Source organism: Ursus arctos, unplaced genomic scaffold, assembly GCF_023065955.2.
Source record: "Ursus arctos isolate Adak ecotype North America unplaced genomic scaffold, UrsArc2.0 scaffold_4, whole genome shotgun sequence".
In the NCBI taxonomy this organism is placed as follows: domain Eukaryota; kingdom Metazoa; phylum Chordata; class Mammalia; order Carnivora; family Ursidae; genus Ursus; species Ursus arctos.
Genome location: NW_026623056.1, coordinates 43,634,905 through 43,662,567, shown reverse-complemented (window position 1 = coordinate 43,662,567; position 27,663 = coordinate 43,634,905). Strand labels below are relative to the sequence as shown.

Genomic DNA, 27,663 nt, shown 5'->3' with positions numbered 1-27,663 from the left:
ACAAAGCTTCTCCTAATCAGAACACCTGATTGATTTCTCCTTTTTCTGAACTTCTATGGCACTCACTGTTCCCTTCATTTCTTCATTGTCGATGTTCATGCTTGTAGGTCCTATTTGCCAACCAGATTTTAATCTCCTGTAAGAGGATCTCAAACTCTAAAGCAGTGGGTCTCAGCTTTGACTGCATATTGGAATCATCTGGGGATCTTTAAAAAGATAGTCTTATTTGTGTCCCACTCCCAGAGGTTCTAATTTAACCGGTCTGGGGGTGTGCCCCTGGCATGGGTATTTTTTTAAAAGCTTCCTTATTTCATTCTAATGTGCAGCCAAGACTGAGAACCCACTGTTTTAAAGCATGTGCTCTCAATAGGGAGGGCTAAAATTGGCTTGTGGAGTGGGGGTACCAAAATCTTAGGTATTACAATAGTTTGTCATCCTTCAAAGGGCCAAAGTATATAAACAGATATATAGTGTACATACCTAAGGTACTAAAATTTCATAAGGAGAGGGTAATTAGGGGGAAATGCCTAAAATGGCTTCTTAGAGGGGCAATAATGAAAACTATTGGGAAAAACTGCTCTAAAGTATATTAAAATCACCTGTGGACCTGGATAAACTGCATGTGGCCAAGCCCCCAGAGATTCTGATTCAGGAGTTTGGGCTGTGGCCCAGAATTCTATATATTGAATAACAAGTAACATTCATTATGTGCTTACCATATACCAAGTTCCCTCCTGAGCGCACCCACGCATCATTTCACTTTACAGATGAAGAAACAGAGGCACAGAGAACAACTTATCCAAAGTCACTCAGCTAGTAAGTGACAGAGAAAAGATCTGAACCCAGGCATTCATCCTCATGTACTTAACCCCTAATCATAGGGCCTCAGATACCAGAGCTCGAGAATCACTGTGCTAGAGGGCAGGAAACATGCCCTCCCAGTTCTCTATTTCCTTCCACAAGGAACAGTGTGCTTCATACATAGAAGAGGCCAAAGAGCATTGTTGAGTGAATGACCATGACACAAACAGAGAACCAAAAAACTGCCAACTAGGGGCGCCTGGGTGGCACAGCGGTTAAGCGTCTGCCTTCGGCTCAGGGCGTGATCCCGGCGTTATGGGATCGAGCCCCACATCAGGCTCCTCCGCTATGAGCCTGCTTCGTCCTCTCCCACTCCCCCTGCTTGTGTTCCCTCTCTCGCTGGCTGTCTCTATCTCTGTCAAATAAATAAATAAAATCTTTAAAAAAAAAAAAAAAAAACTGCCAACCAGGCAACAGTTGGGCTACGTGGCTCCCAGGTCAAGAGGATCAGTCAGAACCACAAGGGATCAGATTCCATTGGCTGACTGGGTTAGTTACCGTGACACTGGTTACATGCTAAAGGATGAAGAAGGCTTTGTCCTTAGCCTGAGAGGCTAAGGGAAATCTCCAGTATATTATGGGAATTGGGAAATCTTACTTGGGAAATCTCCAGTATATTATGATGATTAACAGAGTTAAACCAACACAAAGCTCAAAATGTTCATTGCTCATTGTTTCAAAGCCCCTTGATGGTTTCGGATTCCTTTAGATGAAGGGTTTCTAACTTTTTGTAACTTTCATGGACTCCTTTGGCAATCATATGTGAAATCACATAACATATGTTTAGAAAATTATTCTGAGAAAGGCACAGACCACTTCTCAGAATACCATTTCTAATGCGTAAAATAAGTTATGAGATTACAAAGGTAACCAACTATATTGAATTACATTTATAAAAATATTTTTTAAAAATATGTGATAGGGTAATATCTGTGTTTCCTTATTGACATTAAAAAAAGATCTAGTGGGGTACCTGGGTGTCTTATTCAGTTAAGTATCCACCTTTGGCCACCTTTGGCCTAGGTCATGATTTCAGGGTCCTGGGATGGAGCCCCACGTCAGGCTCCCTGCTCAGCAGGGAGTCTGCTTCTCTTTTTCCCTCTGCCCCTCCCCCCTACTTGTGTGCTCTCTCTCTCAAATAAATAATATCTTAAAAAAAAAATCTCATGACAAGTCTAAAAACAACTGTAATTTGAAGTTGTGAGGAGTGTGAATAATATTTTAAGATATTCATAACAACTAAAATGTGATATAGGACTAACTAATTTCTACTGGTGACAGAGTCACAGGTACCGCTAACTTCAATGCACTTTGTTGCTAAATTCATAGTAGAAAGGCATGCTAATTTTCAGTGAAAAATTAGTGAAAATAAATATGCAAGTATTTTCCCATTCGTGGACACCTTGGGGGGAACCTCTGGATCCCATGTTAAGATCCCTGCTATAGAACTCCAGTAGCCTAGCCATATCTGCTTAATCCTGCCCAATGTGGCCTGTTTTAATTTAAGGACAGGCCATAGACCAGATCCATCACTGTCAAAAGCTTTTGGCCCATGAAAGTTTCTCCAGAAGTTCAGGACACAGCAGCAGCTTTGGACACAGTGACCCTTACAATGACGAGAATTGAGTAGTGTTGTGGGGAAGGATTAGTTAGAAACATGTTTCCAGAAGGCAATCTTTCTCTCTGCTTAACAATTAAAAAAAAAATGCAGATTCTTGGACACTTCCACATCCCCCTTTCTAAACCCTCCCCCTTGGCCCACCTCCCTCCCCTGCATAACCCCCCCCCAAGCTTCTAATTCAGCGGGTTTCAGGGAGGCCTGGGAATCTGCATTTTAAACGATCCTGCCAGGTGATTAAGCTGCTGCTGATTAGGTACATTAGCCTAGAGTCTAGCTTACCAGACACCTCTTGTGAGAGCAATTTGTGTTTCCAAATGGAAGAGAAAGAAGCAAGCAGTGAAGCCTTTCAGAACATTTCCCAACTGCTGCCAGGCCAGCAGCTCAGGTGGCTGGTTTAGGGCAGCCGGCAGCCTAACTAAAGATTCACCACCAGGACTGAGCAGTTTATGGTTCCCATCAGAAAGAACATCGTGTGACTGCATTTTCCTCTTTTGAGAAAGGGAAATACTCATCCTCTCTTCCCACCTCCCATTTTTCCCCCCAGGATGCTGCAAAGACTAAAAGAACACCATGATTCACAGAGAGGCTTGAACTCCTACAAAGGTGCCAAAGAAACACACTAATGTTTCAAGAACCCCATTAACTCTGGAGCACACAGAGTAAGAATTTCTTGGACTCAGGAGGCTTGCTGTTCCACAGCATATGGGATAAAGCCTTTATCTTATCTGCAATAATTTTCTCTGCAATCTGGAAGACAGCCTCAGACTGGGTTTAGAGAACAATGATATAAGCCCTTCTCTGTCATTTGACCTTTGACCTTTTTCTGGAAGAAACACAGGAGGGAGGCCTGTGGCTTCGAGATCCTTTTATATCTTTAGTTTCACCAGTCAAGACTCTATTAGAAACTTAACTAAAGCCACCTAGACTCTTTCTAGCAATCAGGTGGTAAGAGTTTTCATTTAGGACTGAAAGAACCCAAACTGACAGGTCGGAATAGTAGTTTTTTGTTGTTGTTAATAAAGAAGCAAAATAGCATATTTTCCTAACATATTGAACACATCTTTTAAATATAACATGATGCTAAATTACATTTAGCAATTACAGTGTGATTTATTCTCCCCCTCTTGTTATAGGGCTATTTATGGCTCCTGGCAGTTAATTTATCAGTGTTTTAAATTTTTAAAAGCTTCCTATTTAATAGATAGATTGGTCAGTGAAATGTATATAGAGTTTATGGACTTCTCTCCAGTGTTCTATTCACCTCCCATAAATAACAACAGCACCTTTTACTACTTTTGTGTTTTTCCCCCCTGGTATCTCTCCAATGCTTATAACAAAGTCTGACACAGACAATATTTGTCAAATAAATTGAGTCAGGCACTGTATTTGCTACTTTACTATACTTAATCTCATTTAATCTGATTAATTAAGTGTTCCTCATTAAGTTCTATGAGGCCAATTACAATTATTATCACCAACTCATTTTATAAACTAAAAAACCTGAGTCTGAAAAACATCGAATGAATTTTTAAGATTTCACGGAATCACGGGAAAAACTAACACCCAAACTTGAAGGGGGTTAGGCCCAGGGTTTTATAATTGTTTAGTCCAGGGGTCAGCAAACTATGACCAAAGGCTAAATCAGGTCCACTGCCTGTTTTATTGGAACGCAGGTCACTCATTTCCAAAAGGTGATCTGAAAAAAGGAATACTATGAACTCTAACTCATTTCCTAAACCTCAAAAAAGAATATACATGCTGGGGCGCCTGGATGGCTCAGTTGGTTGGGTGTCTGCCTTCGGCGGAGGTCATGATCCCCGAGTCCTGGGACTGAGTCCCACATCAGCTCCCTGCTCAGCAGGGAGTCTGCTTCTCCCTCTGACCCACTCCCCTCTTGTGCTCTCTCTCTCTCACTCTCTCTCTCAAATAAATTAACAAAATCTTCGAATAAAAGAATATACATGCTGAAAATATTTGGCAATCTTGTTGAAAGTATTTTAATAGATAAACTTTATATTTGTCAGATTACTCTTAAGCAGATCTTAACACATTAAAACATATGGACATTTACTAATTTATTTTTTAACTCTGTGTTCTGAGGTTCAAGGATCATTTGATTATAAGAAACAGCAGCACATTGGAGAAACCGTAAGTGAAGACTGAATCCAAGGAAATTACAGAGTCCAAGGACAGGAAGGATCACGGAATCTCACAGCTGGAATGCACTAAGAGCTAGAACCCTATCAGAGCCCATGGCCACTTACTTCTCTAACTCTCCCTCTTTCCAAAACCACATGATCTCTCATCTCAATGCTCCTTGCCTGTTTATCAAATACACATGGCCCACAATGAGTGACCCTAAGTGCGGGCCTCAGATGCTATATGATCTTATACATTTAGCTTTTGTGGCCATTAACACAGTCTCTGTGTCATATTCCTTGTTTAAGCATCTTATGCACTATTGCTGGGGGAATATGTGATATAAAGATCTGTCTCTTTCCATCTTATAGAGGGTCAAATTCTACAAGAAGACTGTATGGAGGAGAATAAATGATTGTCATCACCGGCATGCCCTATTAAAATGATTCACAATGTGATGGGGTAGATGGCTATCCTTCAGATTGCACTATAACACTGTAATGAACCACTATTAGTGGAGTATATCAGGTACTCTAGTTTTGCTTGTCTAGATAAAAGGTTGAAAACCATGCTCTAGTGTGATTTGTAATAATGTACTATGTTAAAGACAGGGTCTGGGTGGCTCAGTCGGTTAAGTATCCAACTCTTGATTTTGGCTCAGGTCATGATGTCAGGGTCGTGAAATCGAGCCCTGCCTTGGGCTCCATACTCAGTGGGGAGTCTGCTTGAGATTCTCTCTCTCCCTGTCCTCTGCCCCTCCCCCAACTCTCTAGCTCTCAAAAAAATAAATCTTAAAAAAATAATGTACTATGTTAAAGAGAAAAAGCTTTGTTATTTGCAGAAATTTTATATTTAGAACTAATGGAAACAGATGATAAATGTCATTCCTTAAAACATTTAACTTGGTATATATTCTTAAACAACTTATTAAATGAAGTCATTGAAATGATGATTTGCATTACTTCAATATGCTTGTAAATGTCACTTTTTTGCTTCCTAATCTGACCTACATATTTGTTAGCCTTCTGTGTATTTCTTATAATATTTATACTTAGAAAAGAAGAATACCAGTAAGTACCACAATTCTATAGGACTATTAAACAGCAGAATGTCTATTGGTAGACCTCAATGATAGTACCATGTCTGTCCCAGTACATCTTATAGCAATTTTCCAACCCATTCTTAAGATTACATTTATAATACAGTATTAATCCATTTGCAAACTCAGATCTGAGGTCATAACGTTGACCTACAAAATTAACAGTATACTAGTGTTCATCCAACAGCTAAGTATAACCTCCAGTTATTTTGTAATTGTTTTGATGAGAGCAGTTTCTTTTGTTCATGAAAATGATAATCCTTTCCCACCTGAACTTATACTTGGGATTGTTCCCCCTTGTGAAAAAAAGATTTCCATTTGTAAATTAGTTGATCCAGATTGGTGGTGCTTTCATAGACCAAATTACAGTGTCTCCCTCTATAAAATTCTAGTTCATTCTGTGTGTGAAACTGATTTTGGACGATGAATTATCATTCGCATCACCTAACATTTACTGGGTGTCTATAATATTCAAAGCATTGTGCCAGAAGTTTGAGGTACAAAAATGAATAAGCTAGTCACTGCCCTCAAAGAGCTTCCATTTGCTAGAAAGCAGCCACTAAATCATCTAAGTCTGATTAACGGTAGCACGTGTTATAATAGACTAGAGATAGGAACAAATGCGTCGAGAGAAAAGAAAAAGTCTCTGTGAATCTGGGAGTGAGATAAGGAAAAAATTCATGTGACATGAACTTTGAGTTTGGCCTTAAAAGAAAAAAGAAAAATTTAGGCACAACATGAGAAAGTATGGTGAGGTAAGGTAAAATTAGTAAAATGATTGTGTCCAGGATGGCTGCCATATATCAGGGAAAGAGGCAATAAATAAGACTGGATAAATAAGATGGGATCATGGTATAAAAAGCCCTGCAGGGGCACCTAGGTGGTTCAGATGGTTAAGCATCTCCCTCTTAATTTCAGCTCAGACGGATCTCAGGGTGCTGAGATCGAGCCCCATGTTGGTCTCCGTGCTCAGCTCGGAGTCTGCTTAAGATTTTCTCTGTCTAGGGCACCTGGGTGGCTCAGTCAGTTAAGCACCTGCCTCCGGCTCAGGTCGTGATCTCAAGGTCCTGGGACTGAACCCCACTGGCTCAGGGAGCCTGCTTCTTCCTCTCCCTCTGCCCTTCCCCCTGCTCATGTTCTCTCTCTCTCTAAAATAAAAAAGTAAATCTTTAAAAAATAAAATAAAATCTTAGAAAAATATATTAGGAAGTTGATGCACCCATGAACATGGTATTATATCATGGCAAAGTGTGGTTTATACCAGAAATGTGAGTCTGGTTTAATATTTAAATTATTTTAAAAGTTTAAAAGCTGAGATTTAGAACTAACATAAAGCTCCAATAAGCATGTGTAGGGTAAATGACTGACAAAGGGATATGAATCCTCAAAACTGAAGTCTTATTTTGTTTTAGCTTAATGGACTTGGACCCAATCAGATGCACAGAGGGGGCTAAGAGTCTATGAATGACACCCACCCAGGCCACATGTTTGGTTAATATGTGGGTCCAATCAGAATGAAGTCTAAGACATCCATGTGTTAGCTGAGCAAAGAGAAATCTTTTCTTCTGGAATCTGAGTCATACTTGTTATTCTCTAGAATTGCTGCAGCCATTTTGTTGAAGAAGGCCAATGCGAGAAACATAAAAAGAAGATACGGAGATGAAGCCCAGATCAAACCATTCACAAAGCCCTTTATACATCTGAATTTATTTATAGAAGTCAATTAATTCCAATCATAGTTGGTTGGATTATATTTTATTAACTAAAGTAATAAATAACTATAGAAGAAAAATCTGAAAATACAGATGAGCCCACTCTATTTCCAGTACTTTTGCATTTACCATAGAAATTTGACCATGATATTTAACTTACAAAATCTAAAATTAGGCTGTATTTGTATCATCCTCCTGAACAATACCAGGTCTCTAGAACACTTTAACTCAGACAATCCCTTACAATTCATAGCTGTGTATTTTAAGCATGTCTTTTTCTAGCCCCTCAAAATTATTTTTTGACACTGTTTGCTTAGATTTACCTATATTTTTACATTTTGTTTTATCATCTCTTGACTCTCAGACCATCAATTTAGAATCACTATTGTCCATCTAAAGCACATATTTTAGAATTTCCTTAGGTTAGGGATTGGTGATTGCAAACTCGGGGGGTTTTTTTGGTCTGAAATTTCTTCATTTTGCCCTTGTTTTGAAATATATTTTTAAACATTTATTTATTTACTTATTTATTTTTATTTTTAAGATTTTATTTTTAAGTGATCTCTATATCCAAAGCAGGGCTCAAACTTACAATCCAGAGATCAAGAGTCACATGCTCTACGAACTAAGCCAGTGAAGCACCCCTGAAATGTATTTTTGATAGACATGCTATTCCAGGATGAGAGTTATTTTCTTTTATCATATTAAAATTATTCTTTCTTTTGCCTTCCATGGTTGTTCTCAATTTAATGATCTTTTCTTGGTAATCTGCTTTTTTTCTTTTAAAACCTTCCTTGCCACTGGTGGTCTACATTTATCTACAAGGTGGCTGGGTGTTCTGTTGCTGTTATTTTTAAAAAGCTTTTAAAAGCTTTCCTATTTGGGAATTGAAGTGCATTTTGAATATTTGGATACATAGTTTTCATTAGTTTTGGAAGGTTCTCTACCATTAACTTTTCTAATATTGCTCCTGCCCCATTCTTTCTCTCATCTCTTTCTGGAATTCAAATTTGATGTATGTGAAATCTTGACACTCTATCATTTATGTCTCAATGTCTCTACATATTTTCTGCCTCTTTAGATCTCTGTACTATATTCTGCATAATTTCCAGTACTATCTTCCAGTTCACTAATTCTGACTTCAGCAGTATCTAATCTGCTTTTAAAACTACCTATTGCATTTTTTCCCAAATATTATACTTTTCACTTCTAGAGTGTCTATGTTGTTCATTTTCAAATTATGTTGGTCATTCTTTAGTCTTTTATTTCTTTAAACATATTAAACATATCAATTGTGTTGCTAATTCAATTAGTAAAAACTTCTGTGGATTTATTGATTCTGCTGGTTCTTGCTTATTGTGGCCATGTTTCCTGGTGTATTTTGTGATTTTTGATGGTGACCTAGGAATTCTTGAGATTTATCTGTAGGGCTTTTTTGATGCCTGGCTTGAAAGTACCTTTCTTCTGTGAGGATTTGTGTTTACTTTTTCCAAGCCCTAGAGGAACACTAGTAACAATAACTGGGCATCACTTTACCCTTAATATTCACCTTGAATTTTTTCAGACCATATGGGTGGTATGAGTTCAGGCTCTAATTCCTCAGGGTTGTTGGGTCATGGTTATGAATTCATCCATCAACCTGTGCCAAAGTTTGAAGACTGCCATTTTCCTTGCAGTCCCCTTAGGCAATGGGGACTAGGATGGGTTTATTTTGCTGTCACACTGTATGAGGGTACAGATTGACCACCAGTGTTTAGCTTAATTTTACACTGAGTATTCTGCATCCTAGTGAAATGGAAATGTCAAAACTAGATTCACCATTTTCAGAGGACTTTGGAATTCATTTTTTGTCCCTTGTACTCAACACCCAAAAAGTGAAGTTCAAGTTCAAAAGATTCGGCAATTGCCGCCAAAGTGGAAGAAATTTTCAGTGTTCACCTTTTCACTTCATTTTGGTAGCTACATATTCCATTACTTGCCATCTCCCTGATGTATTTAAACACAAGCTTCTTATTTTTAAATCTAGCATATTTATGGGTTTTAATTTGTTTGTTTTATAGTGGGACTGTCAGTCTGGGTATCTAGTCCACCATGCTGCCAGATATCTAAGTCCTCTTTACATGTCTTTTCTCATGCTGTTCTGTTAGGTAGAGGGCTTTCTTTCTACACTGTGCCAGTTACCAATTTATCACCTCAGTTCCAAATTCGTTCTTCATTGCCTGCTATGCAAAAATGCAGGTGGGCCTTGGGGCGCCTGAGTGGCTCAGCTGGTTAAGCCTCCGACTCTTGCTTTCAGCTCAGGTCGTGATCTCTGGGTGGTGAGACTGAGCCCTGGGTCAGGCTCTGTGCTCAGCTGGGAGTCTGCTTGAGGATTCTTTCTCCCTCTCCCTCTGCCCCTCCTCGCACTCGCTCTCTCTCCCAAATAAACAAATCTTTAAAAAATGCAGGTGGGGCTTTTAAAAGTTTATATTTGCCAGTTGACATAATGCTAAAATTCATCAATAGATGGAAATGGAGAGATGTTGCAGGATAAAGGGATCTACTTCCTGTTCCTGGTATGCTTCTTCAGGAGCCTGCTGCATCATGGGCAGCTTCTCCAGCACTGACTCCTGTGGCACTCACAACTTCCTCAGTGCCTGGCTCCCATGGTGCACCTGGCTTCCTGGGCACTCACTTCCCACAGCGTGTGCAGCTTTGCCAACAGCAGGCTCCTGAAGCCCAGGCAGCTTCTCCAGTGCAGGGCAGTCTGCAGCAAGAAGCAGCCAGTGACCTTCCCCTGCATCCCTTTGGGCTGCTTCCCATCAGAGAGCCTCCAGTGATCAGCTTCACACCCCCTCACACCCCCACCCCCCGCACCACGAGGGTGTATTTCTAGGACTTCTACCATAGCAACTTCTCTGGCATTCAGCAAGCCATGGGAGTAACCTTTTCCGGATCTCAGACCTGGGGTGGAGGGAAGGAGTTCTTCCTTGGGTATTCCATCTCAGTGCCAGGGTTTGGGAGTGATTTATCCTTACCTTTGCCGTTTCTTTTCTTTTCTTTTTTCTTTTCTTTTCTTTTCTTTAAGATTTTTATTTATTTATTTGAGAGAGAGAGAGAGGAGGAGGAGCAGAGGGAGAGGGACAAGCTGACTCCCTGCTGAGTGCAGAGCCCAATGTGGGGCTCGATCTCAAGACCCTGAGATCATGACCTGAGTCGAAATCAAGAGTCAGACACTTAACCCACTGAGCCACCCAGGTGCACCATTACATTTGCTATTTCTTTCTATATTCTTTAGAGTTCTCCTTATGTCTTACTAGTTAGTTCGTCATTAATCAGATAGCCAGTTGCTTTATATTAAACTTTCCTTGTTCAATTCACTGCATGGTTTTGGTCTCCTGATTCAAACCTAACTAACAAACACAACTTTTTATGTGTGTTTTTTAATTTCCCTCCTCATCGAGATTCAACTTAGCTACCATCACCATTCTCGTTCAATTGTATTAAAATGAATCATACGAAAATGCCATTTTTGTAGATCAAGAATAGTACTGACCATTCCGAGTGATTCAAATTAATATTTTCTCTGTAGTTTCCACTGCATACCTTTGCCACCACTTATCCTATTAAGAAAATACCAACTTTTTAATGTAATGTTACCTACTATAAGAATACACACTCTTGGGGGGGGCGCCTGGGTAGCACAGCGGTTAAGCGTCTGCTTTCAGCTCAGGGCGTGATCCCGGCGATCTGGGATCGAGTCCCACATCAGGCTCTTCTGCTATGAGCCTGCTTCTTCCTCTCCCACTCCCCCTGCTTGTGTTCCCTCTCTCGCTGGCTGTCTCTCTCTCTGTCGAATAAATAAATAAAATCTTTAAAAAAAAAAAAAAAAGAATACACACTCTTGGGAATAGTTTTTAGTCTTTTATTCCTAATGCCTAAATGCTTAATCCACTCATAGTAATTACTTATATGCTTAAAAAAAGGGGGGGAGGAGCTTGTGCAACTAACTGAACACTGGCAAATTATTTAGTCTCTCTAATCTTCAATTTCTCCCTCTTCTGACAAGAATCATTAACACTTACTGTATTGAATTCAAAAGTTCTTAAGATGGACTAAATGAATATTTGTTCCTAGTACTACTCCTTAGTACAAGTGAAGGTAGATCATGCTACTAACTGTTATTTCACGTGGGAAAAATAATTGAAGAATTACTCTAAATTTTTCCAAGTCCTACTAATCAGAGATAAAACTGTTAATATTTTCATGTAGTTATTTCTAGTACTTTTTCTATGAATATTTTAAAAACTAAAATTGAGAAGATACTACATATGTAGTTTTTTATTGTTTTTTCTATTCAATGTAACATTGTGAGCATTCTCCGAGGTCATTAATCTTTTAAAAAACATGTATTTATTGGCTGAGTAATACATCATATGAATAAACCATCAATAATTTATCAAGTTATTTGGACATTTACTATGTTTTAATATTTTACAATTGAAATAGTACTAAATTTGAATTAAGTATACAAATGTTTATGCACACCTCTCATTGTTTTCTTAAAATAAACTAGTGGGAGGATATACTGGATCAAAGCATACAAATATTTCCATGATTTTTTAAAAACTATTGCCAAATTTCCTTTCAAAAACTATGCTAATTTGCACTCCAACATGAGAATAGAATTTCAACACTGAATACTCAGCAACAAAATTGTCTGGAAAAAAAATGCCAATTTAGTTGTTGAAAATAGTACTTACATTTGTATTTCTTTTATTTTTAGTATGGTTGTACATGTTTTCATACTCGTTCCTTTTGATATTAACTATCTATATACACCTTGGTTTGTTTGTGTGTTTGTTTGAAGTAAATTCTATGCCCAATGTGTAGCTTAAACCCAGGACCCTGAGATCAAGAGTCACATGCTCCACTGACTGAGCCAGCCAGGTGCTCTGCACCTTGTTTTTTTTTAAATTGAGGTCAGGATATTTTTCTGTTAGTTTTTAAAAGTTCTTTCAGCTATTAATCAGTTTTTCATATATTTTGAAGTGTTTGTTTTTTTCATTTTAGTTATGATAGGTTTGTGAAATTTTAATTTTTATAGTCGTTATCTTGATTATGTATTGAATATGTAATCAATCCTTCTCCTAGTGTATCTTTTTTTTTTTAAGATTTATTTATTTATTTATTTGACAGAGAGAGAAAGAGAGAGACAGTGAGAGAGGGAACACAAGCAGGGGGAGTGGGAGAGGGAGCAGCAGGCTTCCCGCTGAGCAGGAAGCCCGATGAGGGGCTCAATGTGGGGCTTGATGCGGGGCTCAATCCCAAGACCCTGAGATCATGACCTGAACCAAAGGCAGATGCTTAACGACTGAGCCACCCAGACACCCCTCTCCTAGTGTTTCCTGCATTAATTTTATATTAAGAGGGTTCTTCCCTATCCTGATACGAGAGTGTCACCTCTAGTCTACCCTTTTCTATCCAGTCCTAGCTTTATTTCAGTTCTAGCATATCACATGAAGCAGAACATGACCTTTTTTTTCCTGAAAATATAATAACATATTATTTCATAATCTGAAAGTTAACCTTAATATATTTGCAAAATTTATAGACAATTCCAAGCATCTTGCAGGGGTAGAGATTTGGAAGAACAGAGCTATGTGCTTTAAAAGAAGCTAAGACAGTAATAAATATGGTTTTGCTTTAGTTGTTTTATGATTGTCTGATACAGTATGTAGTGTCCATAATGGCCTAGCCTTTACAGGTCTTTTATTATTTATGATTGTCATTAAAGAGATCATTCTTCTCAATATGTGAGTGAATCCTGTTTGCTAAAGTGAATTTTCCTAGCTTATAGATAGTATGTATGTTAATAGTCAATTGTCTTTAGAATTTGAAATACTGTCTTTACTGAAGAAGTGTGTGTGTGTGTGTGTGTGTGTGTGTGTGTGCTTGTGTGTGCACACACACATCTTACGTTTGTGAAATATCTGACAGCAATTCCAGCAGAACTGAAGGACATAAATGATAGCTTTACAAAGTGCTTCTCCCTACCCCATTCTTCTGGCTTCCAATACATTCTACTTTGCTTGTTTGCCACAACTGATGACCCTCTTGCATTTTTTCCCTCTCAAACAGCATCTCAGACATCCAGAATCCTCGGCTTAGGTTGTATGAGGACAAAGGAGGTTTCTAAGGTGTTCTACTTAGGTAAGACACAGAGTTTCATGGAATGTATTAGAATTCCCCAGGTGATTTTGGGTCCCCCAATCCAACCACTGGAATTTGCTATACATTTTCCAGCAGCAACCGAAAATAATTATCCTCAAGTCTCCTTGGAAATGCAGAATGGATCAACCAAAGGTCTTACTGAAAACAACAAACTGCCATTCTGGTTAATTTATCCAGAAAAAAAAAAAAAAAAGATCTTGGGGTGCCTGGGTGGCGCAGTCATTAAGCGTCTGCCTTCGGCTCAGGGCGTGATCCCAGCGTTCTGGGATCGAGCCCCACATCAGGCTTCTCAGCTAGGAGCCTGCTTCTTACTCTCCCACTCCCCCCACTTATGTTCCCTCTCTCCCTGGCTGTCTCTCTCTGTCAAATAAATAAATAAAATCTTAAAGAAAAAAGATCTTAACTTAAAAAATATGTAATAGCTCATGGAATCTCCAAAAGGCCTGGTGAACCAGGACTAGAAGCTACCTTGCCAGGCACAGTGCCCCACAACACGTGGCAGAACCATCATCCCGATGTGACTGCCACCACCACTGCCCATCACCAGGACGGATTCTGAATAGGTCCTGCTTCTTCACGTCCTGACTTTGACTTAGAGACCCTCAAGGGTGAATCTGATCAGTGGACCTAATGACAGAGCTGCAAGGGAGGCTTGGAAAGTGAGTTGCTGGCATTTTCAGTGCCTAACGTGAGGGTGGCCCATTTTATGGGAAAGGGTTCAGATGCTGGGTAGGTATCAAGAATGTCAAATGTCCATTCCCTAGACTGATGCGGATGAACACCCAGTGTCTTTACAAGAATCTGACACTGCGTGACTAGAAGTTCTCAAAGGGATTGATAGCATCTTCATATACCCTCTTGAGCTTGTCATTTAACAAATATTTACTAATAGAAATCTACTATATGCAGGACATGATATAATACATATAAAATCCTTGCTATCTTCAGAAGACTATAATCTAGTTGTGGAAGCAAGAATTATATCACTAAGATTTGAAAAGGTTCGTTTAATTAAAACAAGGGCAATGGGGAGAAGTGCATTACTATGGCCTTAGCCTGAGCTTCTCGCAAAGCAGAACCAGAGGCAAGAACTAGGGTCAGGCAGTCTATTTCGGACTTGGTCCCAGGAAGCAGGAGGAAGAAAGTATGGAAAGTGCATGAGAAAAAGAGGAAAAGCCAATATAATAGTGCCATGTAAAGGTCATTGTTGTAGACAATGGGGGCTCAGCACTGCCCGGATCCTTAAGAAACATACAGAATAGAAATGGCCACCTAAGAACAGCAGGTGAAAGTACTTATGTGTTGGTTCCCACACCCGATGGATGGAGGGTTTTCCCCAGGAACAATAACTGCCCCCCAACTTCCAGACGGGGCTGGTCCACAGCACCCATTCCCTTATGTTGGAGAAAGTCCCCTGTGAGCAAGCGCCTGAGGTGTAAGAGGTGGAATGCCACTGAGTGAGCTGACACGGAGCCTCCACACGCTCTTCCACCGGAGCGGCGGCTGAAGTCAGAGGTGGGTCAAAGGGATGTGACCAGGGTCCCAGGGATGACTGTCACAGCTGTCAACTACAGAAACACTTCATAGGGGGCATGCGTGCAAATGAGGGTAGGATGCAATGTTTGGGGAGGGTTCCTTAGGGAGGCTGGACTCCAACGGAGCCTGGAAAGAACTGACAGAACTACTCATGCCCAAAATTTCACAGCACATTAGGATCTGGAGTTTTCCAAAGTCTGGCTGTGCCGAAGGCAGCAGCTATATATTCCAGGGCACTGCGCTTCCACGATCTGGGCTATATTCTATTTGCAATATAGAATTTGCAATAACATGACGCTGAGGGCATCTTTCAAATGCTTGTCCAGGCTTTGACACCAAAACACATTCCCTCCATTTCAAGTAATTTTACAGTACTAGAAATTCTGATAAATTTAATAGGGGCTATTTTAAGAGTCTTTATGTACAGAAAATCCAGGCTATGATAATTTAACTTAGTGATGGTTCTGATAAAATAAGCTATTACTACCGAGTAAAATAGGTAACATATTTTTTCCCTTTGAGTTTTCATAACCTTGCTTATAAGGCATCTGTAAAATAAAAAATAAAAATAAAATAAAGAACTTTTGTTATAGTTAGGAGCAGGCAATTATATCAAAGTATATATATTTAAAAAGCATTTATAATCTAAATGTAAAATATGGGTCTGTCGAGTTATATTTTTTCATCGTTTACCTCATCTTACTTATTGCTGTCAATATGATCTACTCATTATATTGGAAGACATAAAACTTCATTTCTCTTACAATTTGTATGGTATAGGGGCACCTGGGGGGCTCAAACAGTTAAGCATGTGACTTCGACTCCGGTCATGATCTCACGGTCCTGGGAAGGAGCCCCTCACTGGGCTCCCCACTCAGCGGGGAATCTGTTTAGTCCCTCTGCCCCTCCCCCCACCTGTTTTCTCTCCCTCTCTCTCTCTCTCTCTTTCTCTCTCTCCCCCTCCCTCCCTCTCTCTCAAATAAATAAATGAAATATTTAATTAAAAAAACCAATTTGTATGGTATAGACTTTATCTCAACCTGTCTTGCATACTCCTCAATTATTTCAAAGCCAAGTGTTTTCAGACTTACAAGTGACTGATACACAAATGGCCCTGGCATAAGGATGATTGGTTGTCTGCTTTCTTCCCTTTCTCACACTTACTCACTCATCCTTCTCCTCCTGTGAACACTTTCCACAGACAACTGCCAATCTGATCTAAGTTGATGATACTATAGAAAGGCATAGAAATATGTATAAAAACTCCATACACCAAAGCTCCTGTTTCCTTCTCATTCCAAAAGTATACATACTATTGAAGAATTTAATATTCTATAAAAATGGAAAATAAATATGTTCCCTAAGTCTGACCATCCAAAATTAGCCATTTCTCCTTCCTTTTTGTGTATGCCTGTTTTCTTACAGGTGTGGTCATATTATACTTACAATTTTGGAGCCTGGCCTTGTCCATTAACATTATAGTAGAAAAACTTTTAATGTTATTATATATCCCATAACATCCTATAAAATGAAATCTTTTATTGAAATTTTACACACAAAAATGCCAGCACCATTAACCTCTTAAACCTTTGAAGGTATTCAGAAGTTCCCTTTAAAACATCCATAAATTTTTCCAGCTATCCCCTCTAATTAAACTTGCCTTTACTCAAACTCACTATTAAAAATAAATACATGCACATTAAACAGGTTAATTGTATGGTATATAAATTATATCTCAATAAAGCTGTTATTTCAAAAACATTGCAATAAAAAATGAATACAAATCCATTTCTCCCTATATGTGATTACATTTCTAATTACTTGATAGTGTAGCAGGACGATTTATTGAAATATTAATTTGTGTTTTGGCCTGTGCATTTTCCTCTGCCCTCAATCCCAGATGTTAGCCTAGGATTTTGTATGTCCTTTCTTCAGAGGTAGAAGCTACATGAAGCAAATTCTCTTTCCAACTTGAATAAAAATTCAAATTCACTGAAGAGTTTCTGCAAGGTTTCCAAGAGAGGGAAAGGAGAAAGGGAAGACCATTTGAAACTGGCAAGAGGGAGAAAGGAGGGTTGTTCTCAGCCCTTGGAGAGGTCAAGGGTAGACAGGGAACGGAATTCTGGGGTAGGTGTATAAAAACCCCAAAAACACTGGACTGGGATTCCTGACAGGGCCAAGTCCCAGGCACCCACAGAACCAGCCTCACCGGAACATGCCTTGCCCTCGCAGTGTCAGCGAAACATTAGAATTCCTGAGGCAAAGGGCCTCATGGATCGGCACAAGTTCCAGTGGAAACCAGGGGTGACCGTAGGGTAATCAGAACCGTTTCCCAGAAGTTTTGTGAGAAAATTCAGGAGAATCTGGCAATTTTGCATAAAGCTTTTCAGGGATAGGGAGTTCCCGCAATCACAGACTGAATCTTTCACCAGCCTGGAGGCCAATGATGTAGGCTCAGGTTTAAACTGATCTACTGGATAAAAAGAAATGCAATCATTTTTACTGAGAACATTCATATCACTATGTCAGTACTGCAACTGTACAGACTGCAATTATTTTGTAACTATCACTTCATGTATGATATTACTAATCAGTTTTTTAAAGGAAAGCTTTGTTTCTCCCACAATGGAGTAATACTGCTCTGTTTTAAACCTGAAGGGGAGCTTGTAGATCTAGTCCCTCCCTGTCATTGTACAGATTAAAAACCTGAACCTGCAGGTTAGATGAATTCCCCAGAATCACAGCATCAGGTGAACCTGCGAGAGAATCACGTATCCTCAATCCTGGGCACAAATTCTCCACTTTCTCCAAATCAGATTTGCAGTCTCCACACCACGGCACTAGTAGGTCAATGAGTTACCAAGTCCTGGTGGGCAGCTTGTCATTGCTTACTCTATGGCTAGATATGTTGAATTGGATAATCATCATACGTTTACTTAGAAAGCTTGGCTTTTGTTCTCACTTGAGATCGGTGGGCTTTCAAGTCTGTATAGTTCACTAGAAGAACGCCGCGGCCACCTAAGTCACACATTTCCATGGCCCTTCTCCCAGGAACAGTGGCAAGCGACTGTCATCATTATTATATGTTGTCTGAGAAAAGCACATTATTCCCTCATTTGTCTCTTTTAGGTTCCTACAGTGATTTCCGAAAGACACACTTTGACCTACATTTTTATTACTTCTCCAACATGACAATGAAGTAATTTAGAAGTAAGAAACCAGAAGTGACAGCATCAGACGTGAAAGGTCAGAAATACCGTGAAGCAAAAGACATGGCGCATCGAGCAAGGGGTAGCCTTACATAAAGGTATGCAAACAGCAGGAAAGGGGACGATGAAGTAGATGCTTTCACTTGCTGTGCTCTAGCTAGAAACATCAGTGTGGAGAGCTGGAAACATGCGTGTGCACGCTTTACTGTGATACATGCAGAATGCTTCTCCTCTTCCTTGTCATCCTCTGCACACTGGCTGAACATTTGTTACACATTTTATCACCATTTGAGCACTTTTCCTACTCACTAACTTAGAAGCAATTTAAGCAATTTTAAATTCCCATTCTGAGAAAATAAAACTGCCATTAGAAGAAAACACATTGGCTTTGATTTATTCCCATCAATACATTTTAATTCAAAAATACATTTTTCTGATTCCACCTTTGTTCAATAATTGCAGTTACACAGTATGGTTTTGTTGAAGGAATCAACAGATCATTTTTATCTGGTAACCTAACTAAGTTTTGTACCTAAGGGTCGGGCTTTATTTATGAGAGTGGTTTTTCGCATTATATAAATATGACAACAGTTCTCTCTGGTAAATAGATTATTTTGTCATATTACCAGGTCACCAATGTTCAGGAGTAAGTTCAAAAACAGGGATGTCATGTGGGCAAGGTGACAGCTCTGGCAAGAACTTATGGGGTCAACAACCTCTGAGAAGTTTCCCCAGATCAGTATTGGGTCCTGAGTATTCCGAGACCAGAAACTTAATTTTGTCAACATACTCAGATCTGATCAATTCAAGTAAGTAATTCATATTTAAGAAATGTAAAAAAGGTAATAAAAATAAAACTGATCTACAAACCCAGATTTACTCCTTTATAATGGCAGGAAGAACTTGTGTTATTAAGTCAGCAGAACTGGGTTCTGATTTAGGCTCAGCACTACTAAGTGTGAGGGCAAGTTACTGACTTTCTCTGAGACTCAGTATTTGCACCCGTAAAATGCAACATCATGAGGATTAAAAGCAATACATAAAGTACCTAGCACAATGCCCAGTGCCCAGTGCCCAGTGCATGGTGGTTCTTATAATGAGCATGATGATGGTAACGACGATGGTAATGATGGTAATCTGAGGAGCAGGAGGAAGAGGTGAAGGAGGAGGAGGAGGCAGTGGAGGAGGAGGGAAAGGAGGAGCAGGAAGCTGCAGGAATCACAGGGATTAGAAGACTCTGTTGGCTGATCAGCATATTTTCTTCTTGAGTTCAAAGACAGTCAAGAGAGAATTAGAAGGCACTTGTTTAGAAGAGAATCAGAGCAAAGTGAATTAAATGGAATATTATGAAAGCCTGAACCTTCAAGCCAGAAGGATCCGGTAGACCCATCTCCTCTCTATAGGGATTGACCCATCTGGCAGACAGGTTAAGGTGTTTCTATTCCAGGGCCGAGAACAGTGCTTGGCAGATGGCAGTTCATAAACAGTTAGTGACTAGAGTACCCCCACCACAACAGGGCAAGCGATAGTGGTAGTTCCTTCATCTTTGCTTCACCTATTTCTGAACTCAACAGAGGTATTGCTCACTTCCATTTCTCTCCAATCTCCACACTATATGAACACAGCATTTCTTCAGTAATATAATCAAATGATTCACAGATTTCTCTGTTACATCAATCACGTTTAGACATTGTCTAATTAAACTCAAATCACTTTGTCATTCACTGCAATCATATTTCCAAATTCTGCAAGTTCTGCCTTATAACCTAACATATGCTTATGCTAGAGACTGGCTACATGCTCCTGAAACTCACATTTCCTTTGTTCTGGCACCCAGCTAGATTAGATTTCTCATGAACAACTCAGTTAGGTGTGGCTACATCACTGAGTTCTAACCAATGGAATGTACGCACAAGTGATTTACAGTTCTTCCAAGCCTGGCCCTTACAGGTTCCTATTTGCAATTCAGCTCTCTATCCTCCTCTGTCCAGATGAATGGAGAGAGTCCAGTGGCCCTAGAAGATGGCAGAGTCAATGAAAGGAAAAGTCCTGGGTCCCAGAAAAATCACAGGGAGCAGAGACTTCCTTTCTCCTCACCATCACATGCACATCCTTCTACCCCCATTGGATTGTATGTGAATGAGAAATATATTTTTATACACTTAAGTCACTGAGATTTGGGGGTTATTTTTTATGGCAGTAAGCCTGCCCCAAGTAATTTAGAACTGTATTCATATCACTCTACTGATTTTATTTTAAATATATATACATCTTAAGAACTTGAGATGGTTCTTTTTTGTCTTGTATTGCGTATTTATATGGTTACTCAAGCATGGCCTTTTTCTTCTGTCCTCCTAATAACCCATACACACCAAGTTAATCAATAAGCAATTAATTTTCCCCCTATATACCCATTTCTGTTCCTCCCCACTACCTATGCCCTGTTTATTAGAACCCTGATTTTCCCACCTGGATCACTAAAATAGTCCCCTACATTTCCTGCTTGCCCTGAGTCTCCCATTTCTTCATCTTCTAGTCCTTGCCAGAGTGGTCTGACATGAAAATCTGATTGTCATTCCTTTACTAAAAATTCAGTAAGTCCCCATCACCTCCTGATTAATATCTAAGGAAATGAGCCTTCTTTTAGAGCATTTTTGCTTGCTTCCTTTCATCACATACTCTAAATATTATAGCTCAATGATTCCCAAGTGTGAATCTAAAATACCTAGATTCCCAGACATTATGGAAGAGTTCTGGAATACACAAGTGGTCCAGGCCATTATCTGTTGACTGAACAAATGATATAGCTTGAATATGTATGCATTACAGTGAAATGATCAATATACATAATGTGCGCAATATAGGTCAGCTACCATTAGCACCATACCTTTCAAATGTATGTGCTATTGAGATTAATAACATTTTATTTAAATGTAACTATTTGTAAGATATCTCTCAATCACAGGATGTTAAAATAGAACAACTGTCATGTGCATCAAGGGCTCAACATTTTGAAGTAAAATAGGGATCCCCTGATTATTTGGGAACTACTACTCTAGCCATTCCAAGCTATTTGCAACTCATTGAATGGACAGTGACACTGATTCTATAAATGTGGTGGACTCTGTGACTTGGCTTGCTTAACCCTTATTCTACCTGACTTGTAGGACGCCTCCGTGCTGCAGAGACTAGGAAGCTGAGGTTACTTTTCTTGGCTTCTTTTTTAAAAATATTTTTATTGGGATGCCTGGGTGGCTCAGTCGGTTAAGCATCTGCCTTCAGCTCAGGTCATGATCCCAGGGTCCTGGGATTGAGCCTGGCATCGGGCATCTGGCTCAACAGAGAGCCTGCTTCTCCCTCTCTCTCTGCCTTCCCCTTGCTCATGCTCTCTCTCTGTATCTCTCTGTTTCAAATGAATAAATAAAATCTTTTACAAAAATAAGATAAAATATTTTTATTATTTATCTTAAGTAATTTCTACACCCAACATGGGGCCCAAACTCATGACCCCAAGATCAAGAGTCACATGCTCTACCGACTGAGCCAGCCAAGTGTTCCTAGATGTCCCAAGTGTCCCCAGCAAGAGTTCTTTTTAAAAATTATTTATTTATTTATTTATTGAGAGAGAAAATGAGTAGGGGGAGGGGCAAAGGGAGACAGAGAGAAAGAATCTCAAGCATGCACCACACTCAGCACAGAGCCCAATGGGGGCTTGATCTCAGGACCCTAAGATCATGACCTGAGCTGAAATCAAGAGTCGGCCTCTTAACCCACTAAGCCACCCAGGAGCCCCTGCGGCGAGAGTTCTAAATGCACAAAATCGATGTACTCCTGTGAGACTTAGAAGTTTAAAACAGAGCTGAGGCCATGTCCTGCTCTCCTGACTGCATTACAACCAGCTAGCAATTCTGTAGATTCTGTTCTCTAGCGGAGTTCCAGCGGCAGCAGCATCAGACAGACTTCCTGATTCCACGTCAGCGGATGGCAATGTGTTCCTGTACCGAATACTTCCAGTCCTGGCCTCAGTGAGATGGTACTAGAGTCTTTTGGGAATCATTGCTGGTGGGCCAGCCTACAGCCCATTTTTCTGGCCCTTCCATGATTTTGTCCTAATTACCTAGGGATCCTAAGTCCTCTCCTTCTTAACAGGACTACCTTGCTTTCTCTTTCCTGCACCGAATCCAGACTAATACAGGTCCTGGAAAATATAGTAGTCCCACCACTTATCTACAGGGGATACATTCCAAGACCCCCAGTGGATAGTACCAAATGACACAGTTCCTACACATACACACCTATGATAAAGTTTAATGTGGAAATTAGGCACGGTAAGAGATCAACAACGATAATAAAATAGAACAATGATAACAATATACTGTAGTAAAAGTTATATGAATGGTCTTTTTTTCTCAAAATATCTTATTATACTGTACTCACCCTTTTTCTTTTGATGATGTGGGATGATGAAAGTCCTATGTGATGAGATGAAGTGAGGTGACTGACACAGGCATTGTGACACAGTGCTAGGCTATACTGACCTTCTGATGAAACATCTGGACCAGAGTTGACCAAGGGTAACTGAAACCACAGAAAGCAAAGCTTCAGGTAAGGGCGGAGGGGGGGGGGGGACTACTGTATTGCTCTGTTTAATTTGAATTTTATGTCCCCCTTCCCCAAACCTTGTCCTCTTCTTGTCCTCAGTTCAGGTGTCTTCCTAGGAAACCTTCACCAATCCCCTCAGTTGAGTCAAACAACTTTGCTTTTTGCCCCAGGCATAACTTTAGGGTGGCACTTCTTGCTATTGTATAATAAAGGTTATATTTGCCTACTACTTGTCTCTAAAAGTTAACTAATCAAGCTACTTTTGGTTAGTCCCTCTTCCCAGGCAGGTGCACCATAAGGACTTGTGGAGTGAATGAATGAACAAATAGGGATTTCCATGAATAACAAGCAACAACAAGTAACCAATCCATAAAGGAGAAAATGCAGCCTGATGGGAGAAGGCATGTGTAGTTTTCTTGGTACCATGTGCAAGTGTATGTAAAATAAGGCAGAACTGAAATGCCACGAGTCTACATATGTTTTCCTTAGACCCCTAACAAAGACACCCATATGGTCTGGACCAGGGATTGGCAACTTTTTCTGCAAAGGGACAGACAGTAAATATTTTAGGCTTTATGGGCCATATGATTTCTGTCACAACTACTCAACGTGGCTATTTTTGAGAGAAAGTGGCCATATATATAAGCAGATAATATATAAATAATGGGAGTGGTTTTGTTCCACTCAACCTTGTTCTATGAACATTGAACTAGGTATTTCATATAATTTTCACATGTCACAAAATAGTACTTTTGATTTTTCTCAACCATTAAAGAAATGTAAAAACCATATAAAAACAGGTTGTGGGGGAAGGAGGGGAAGGGAAAGCAGATTTGGCCTGCACACAGGAGTTTGCCAATCCCTAGTTTAGAAGATTAAGGAAAGGTCCAGGTTTACAGAGTGGAGTGACTTTGATTATTTTTAGTAGACTTTTGTGTGCATTTCAATTTCTTTCCATGTAAAATGGAGGCTGTAATATATTACTTATGTTATAATATATTACTAATATAATTAACTCTAATATAAAAATAATAATGGTAAATAAAAATAAAGGCTTGGAGACCTTGAGGACAGGTCTTTGTCACTTGGAGGTCTCTTTAGGTTTATAAATACTGAAATATTTTAAGTGTCTGATAGATGACATTTGATGGTAAGGTCTTGAAATTCTATGTATATGGCAAAAATGCTGATGCGCAGGGGCGCCTGTCTGGCTCAGTTGGTAGAACATGCAACTCTTGGTCTCAGGGTCGTGAGTCCAAGACCCACATTGGGGGTAGAGGTTATTTAAAAAAATAAATAAATCAAATAAATGTAGGATCTCTTAAAAAAAAAAAAGTGCTGATGAGCAGTATGTAGTAAGAAAGCATTCTCCCCTTCATTTATACCTTGAAAGGTAAAGAGGCACAAATAATATGAGGAAGATTACCACTCCATTTTTGTTCCCATCCAAAAATGGACAAATCACCTTAATTGCAGTTTTCAATAAAGCAGATGTCAAGAGATTAGAGGCCCACACATTATACCTGCTTTAGTCTCTAGCAGAGAAATTTTCTTGGAGCTTTTCAAAGACTCACGGAATTAGGTAGAAGGGATACTTCCTCTTCCCACCCGCAATTCACACGCGAGAAAGTCTCGGACATAGAACTGTGGAACGATGGCTAGTGGCAGGGCTGCGGGAGACCCCGGACTCTGAATCCCACTGCAGGGCTTTTCCTACTCTATCAGGCTTCAGAAAAAATTATGCTGCTTTGTTTTCATAGAAATTGTCTAAAGTTAAATCCAATCATGGATTTAGAATTAAGTCACATGTTTCCTTGAGTTGCAAAGGATTTCTGTTATATAAAACACAGAGATATAGCCCAAGAAGCCCTAATTTCTCATCTTTTATTGATAATACTTCCCATCTCCAAGGTCCTGAGACATGTAACCAAAGGGAGCGAGGGATGAAGATTCTATGACCTTAGACACAACAGGTGAGTCAGGTCAAAAAGAAAACACACAAAACAGCTCTTGCCACCTAATGGGCAAGCATCAGTACGTTCCTTCTGCTGCTTTTCTGCTGCTTTTGAAAAATTAAAGAATGAGGCTCCACTTCTGTTAGGCATTCCAGCCTCTCATTTTTGCCTGAAGTTACCCAAGGACAGTGAGCTCTGTAGGACTTTGAAGAAAAGCGTTTCCCACTCCCTCTGTGTTTAAACAAAAGAATGAGGCCTATCCTGATCACCTCATTTAAAATTGGAACACCTCTACACCCCACACAGTCTCCATTCCCCTGTTCTCTCTTTTTCTATAACATGTATCCCGTTGGCTTACTTTGTTTAATGTCTATTGTATTGCTCCCCTTGACTAGAATGTAAGCTCCATGATGGCAAGGACTTTTATCTGTTTTGTTCTGATTTAAATAGCACCTAGAATAACACCTTGCACGTAGTGCACACTCAGGAAATATTTGTTGAATAAATGAAATCAAGAAAATGGAGAGTAGGGAGTTAGGCACATCTTGACATATCACATGGTTACGTGTAAAAAGGCTTGGACAAGATGCAAAGCAAAGATGGGGACAATAGAATCATAAGAAGAGGAAAGAACAGTGAGGGAGAACTACTGAATGCCAGGCATGACACAGAGAGTTTTCTATCCATCATCCTACCCTTCTCACCATGGCTACTATCATCCTACCTTACAGTTGATGAGACTGAGGCTAGAGAACTTGTCTGGGTTCACACATCTGGTGAGACGGGGAGCCAGGGCTCAAAACCCCACATCGGACTCCAAAGCCTATGTGTGTAACCATGGCTTTGTAAAGATTGTTTAATTCCATTCGCGTGAACTGGAGTGTGGGTGGGGACCATTTTAGCACACGGGCCTGACTTATTTTTTTATTTTTTATTTTTTAAAGATTTTATTTATTCATTTGACAGAGAGAGACAGAAAGACAGCCAGTGAGAGAGGGAACACAGGCAGGGGGAGTGGGAGAGGAAGAAGCAGGCTCCCAGTGGAGGAGCCTAATGTGGGGCTCGATCCCAGGACTCCAGGATCACACTTAACGACTGAGCCACCCAGGCACCCCAACGGGCCTGATTTATTAAAGAGGCTAAATGGACAGGTCTCTTGCTGATTCAAGTTGAAGAGATTTTGCTTTTCTGAGGTGCAATCTCCAGATGTACCACATAAAGAATGTCTACTTCGGGGGCACCTGCCTGGATCATTCGGTAGAGCATGGGAATCGTGATCTCAGGGTTATAAGTTCAAGCCTCATACTGGGTGTAGACATTACTTAAAAATAAAATCTTAAAAAAAAAGTCTATTTGCAATAAAGCTAGGAGGACCGCCTAAAAATATTTCCAATCAAAAGTAAATTACCATTGTTTCACCAACCAATCCATCATTGAAACCACAGAACTGCAAATATCAAAATTTGTCATGTTGTCTGGGCAGTAGAAAATGGCTTAGCAAGCTCAGGACTCCCAGATTCAGCATATTGGGGGCAGCATGCATCAGATCTGCCTTCAGGGCTCACACGTTTCTTTGCCTGTAACCATGTAGGTCAGGCAATATAAAGGTGGGGATTTCTCCTCTGGCTTCATAGGTATCTTTTCCTTCTTCTCCCTACCCTGTAACTTGCTTTGACACTTTTACATGCACACAGTATCTCTTCTTCTATTTACAAACTGGAACATGAAAATATAATTTTTACCGCCTTTGCAGCTAACAGATTTCTTCTGGAGGCACAGTGAGATAGCATTCACAGGTATCTGTCCTGATGTCATCAAAATGGATCTGGAGTAGTGATCAGGACGGAAGACTCAGGGATAGGTAGGTTGGGGATATCATGAGAATATATAAAAGGAATATATGAGACTTTAAGGACTGGGGAAAGAAAGGTCGGATTTAGCAAGTTCAGCCACGGAGAAGTTTGTGTAAACCAGGGGTTCTCTGTGAACCCCAGTCATACATCTATTCACATTTGCCCTACCCCCGGCCCTACCATAGTAACAAGGATAAGGTAACAGTTTAGCTGTTACCACCACAAGCAGGGAAAGACAATTGTTTCTGTAGACTGCGAGAGAAAGTAAATGGTTATTCATCAAGAGATTTGGAATGGTTGTTAAGGCAAAGAGAACAAAAAGTTTTATGTCCTGTGAGGATGTTAAGGTGTGTCCCATAAACGTCTCACTCAAGTTACCATTTAAATAATAAGCACGACCTGAAAGAATTTTCATCCAGGGTATAGCTCATATGTGTGTGGTCTAGTCCTTCTTAAGCTTAGGTGTTAGGGACACCTGGGTGGCTCAGTCGGTTAAGCGTCTGCCTTTGGCTCAGGTCATGATCCCAGGGTCCTGGGATTGAGCCCCACATGGGGCACCCTGCTCAGTGGAGAACCTGCTTCTCCCTCTCCCTCTGCTCCTCCCCCGGCTCATTCTCTCTCTGTCTCCCTCTTTCTATCAAATAAATAAATAAAATTAAAAAAAAAAAGCTTAGGAGTTGATACAAATCAGCTGGGTTGGTATATTTATTTGAAATTCAGAGACTTCTTCACAGGTGAGGGCCAGGAATCTGAATTTTAAACAAGTCATGTGGGCGATTCTGATGAACCGCATTTTGAAAAATGCTATCATCAGACTGCCAAGTGCTAAGGGTGCAGTGGTGACTTAGAGCTAAAAATGAGTT

At 39.9% G+C, this 27,663-nt stretch overlaps 1 protein-coding gene across 1 annotated transcript in view; it reads right to left on the bottom strand.

Annotated features, from left to right (window-relative positions):
• LOC113241225 (uncharacterized) overlaps positions 1-27,663 on the bottom strand; it is a 127,655-nt gene that overhangs the window by 86,499 nt on the left and 13,493 nt on the right. Inside the window, exon 5 of the mRNA XM_026478832.4 lies at positions 22,828-22,968. Within this exon, the coding sequence (XP_026334617.2) occupies positions 22,914-22,968 (55 nt within the window). The 3' untranslated portion in view covers positions 22,828-22,913. The remainder of the gene's footprint in view (positions 1-22,827; positions 22,969-27,663) is intronic.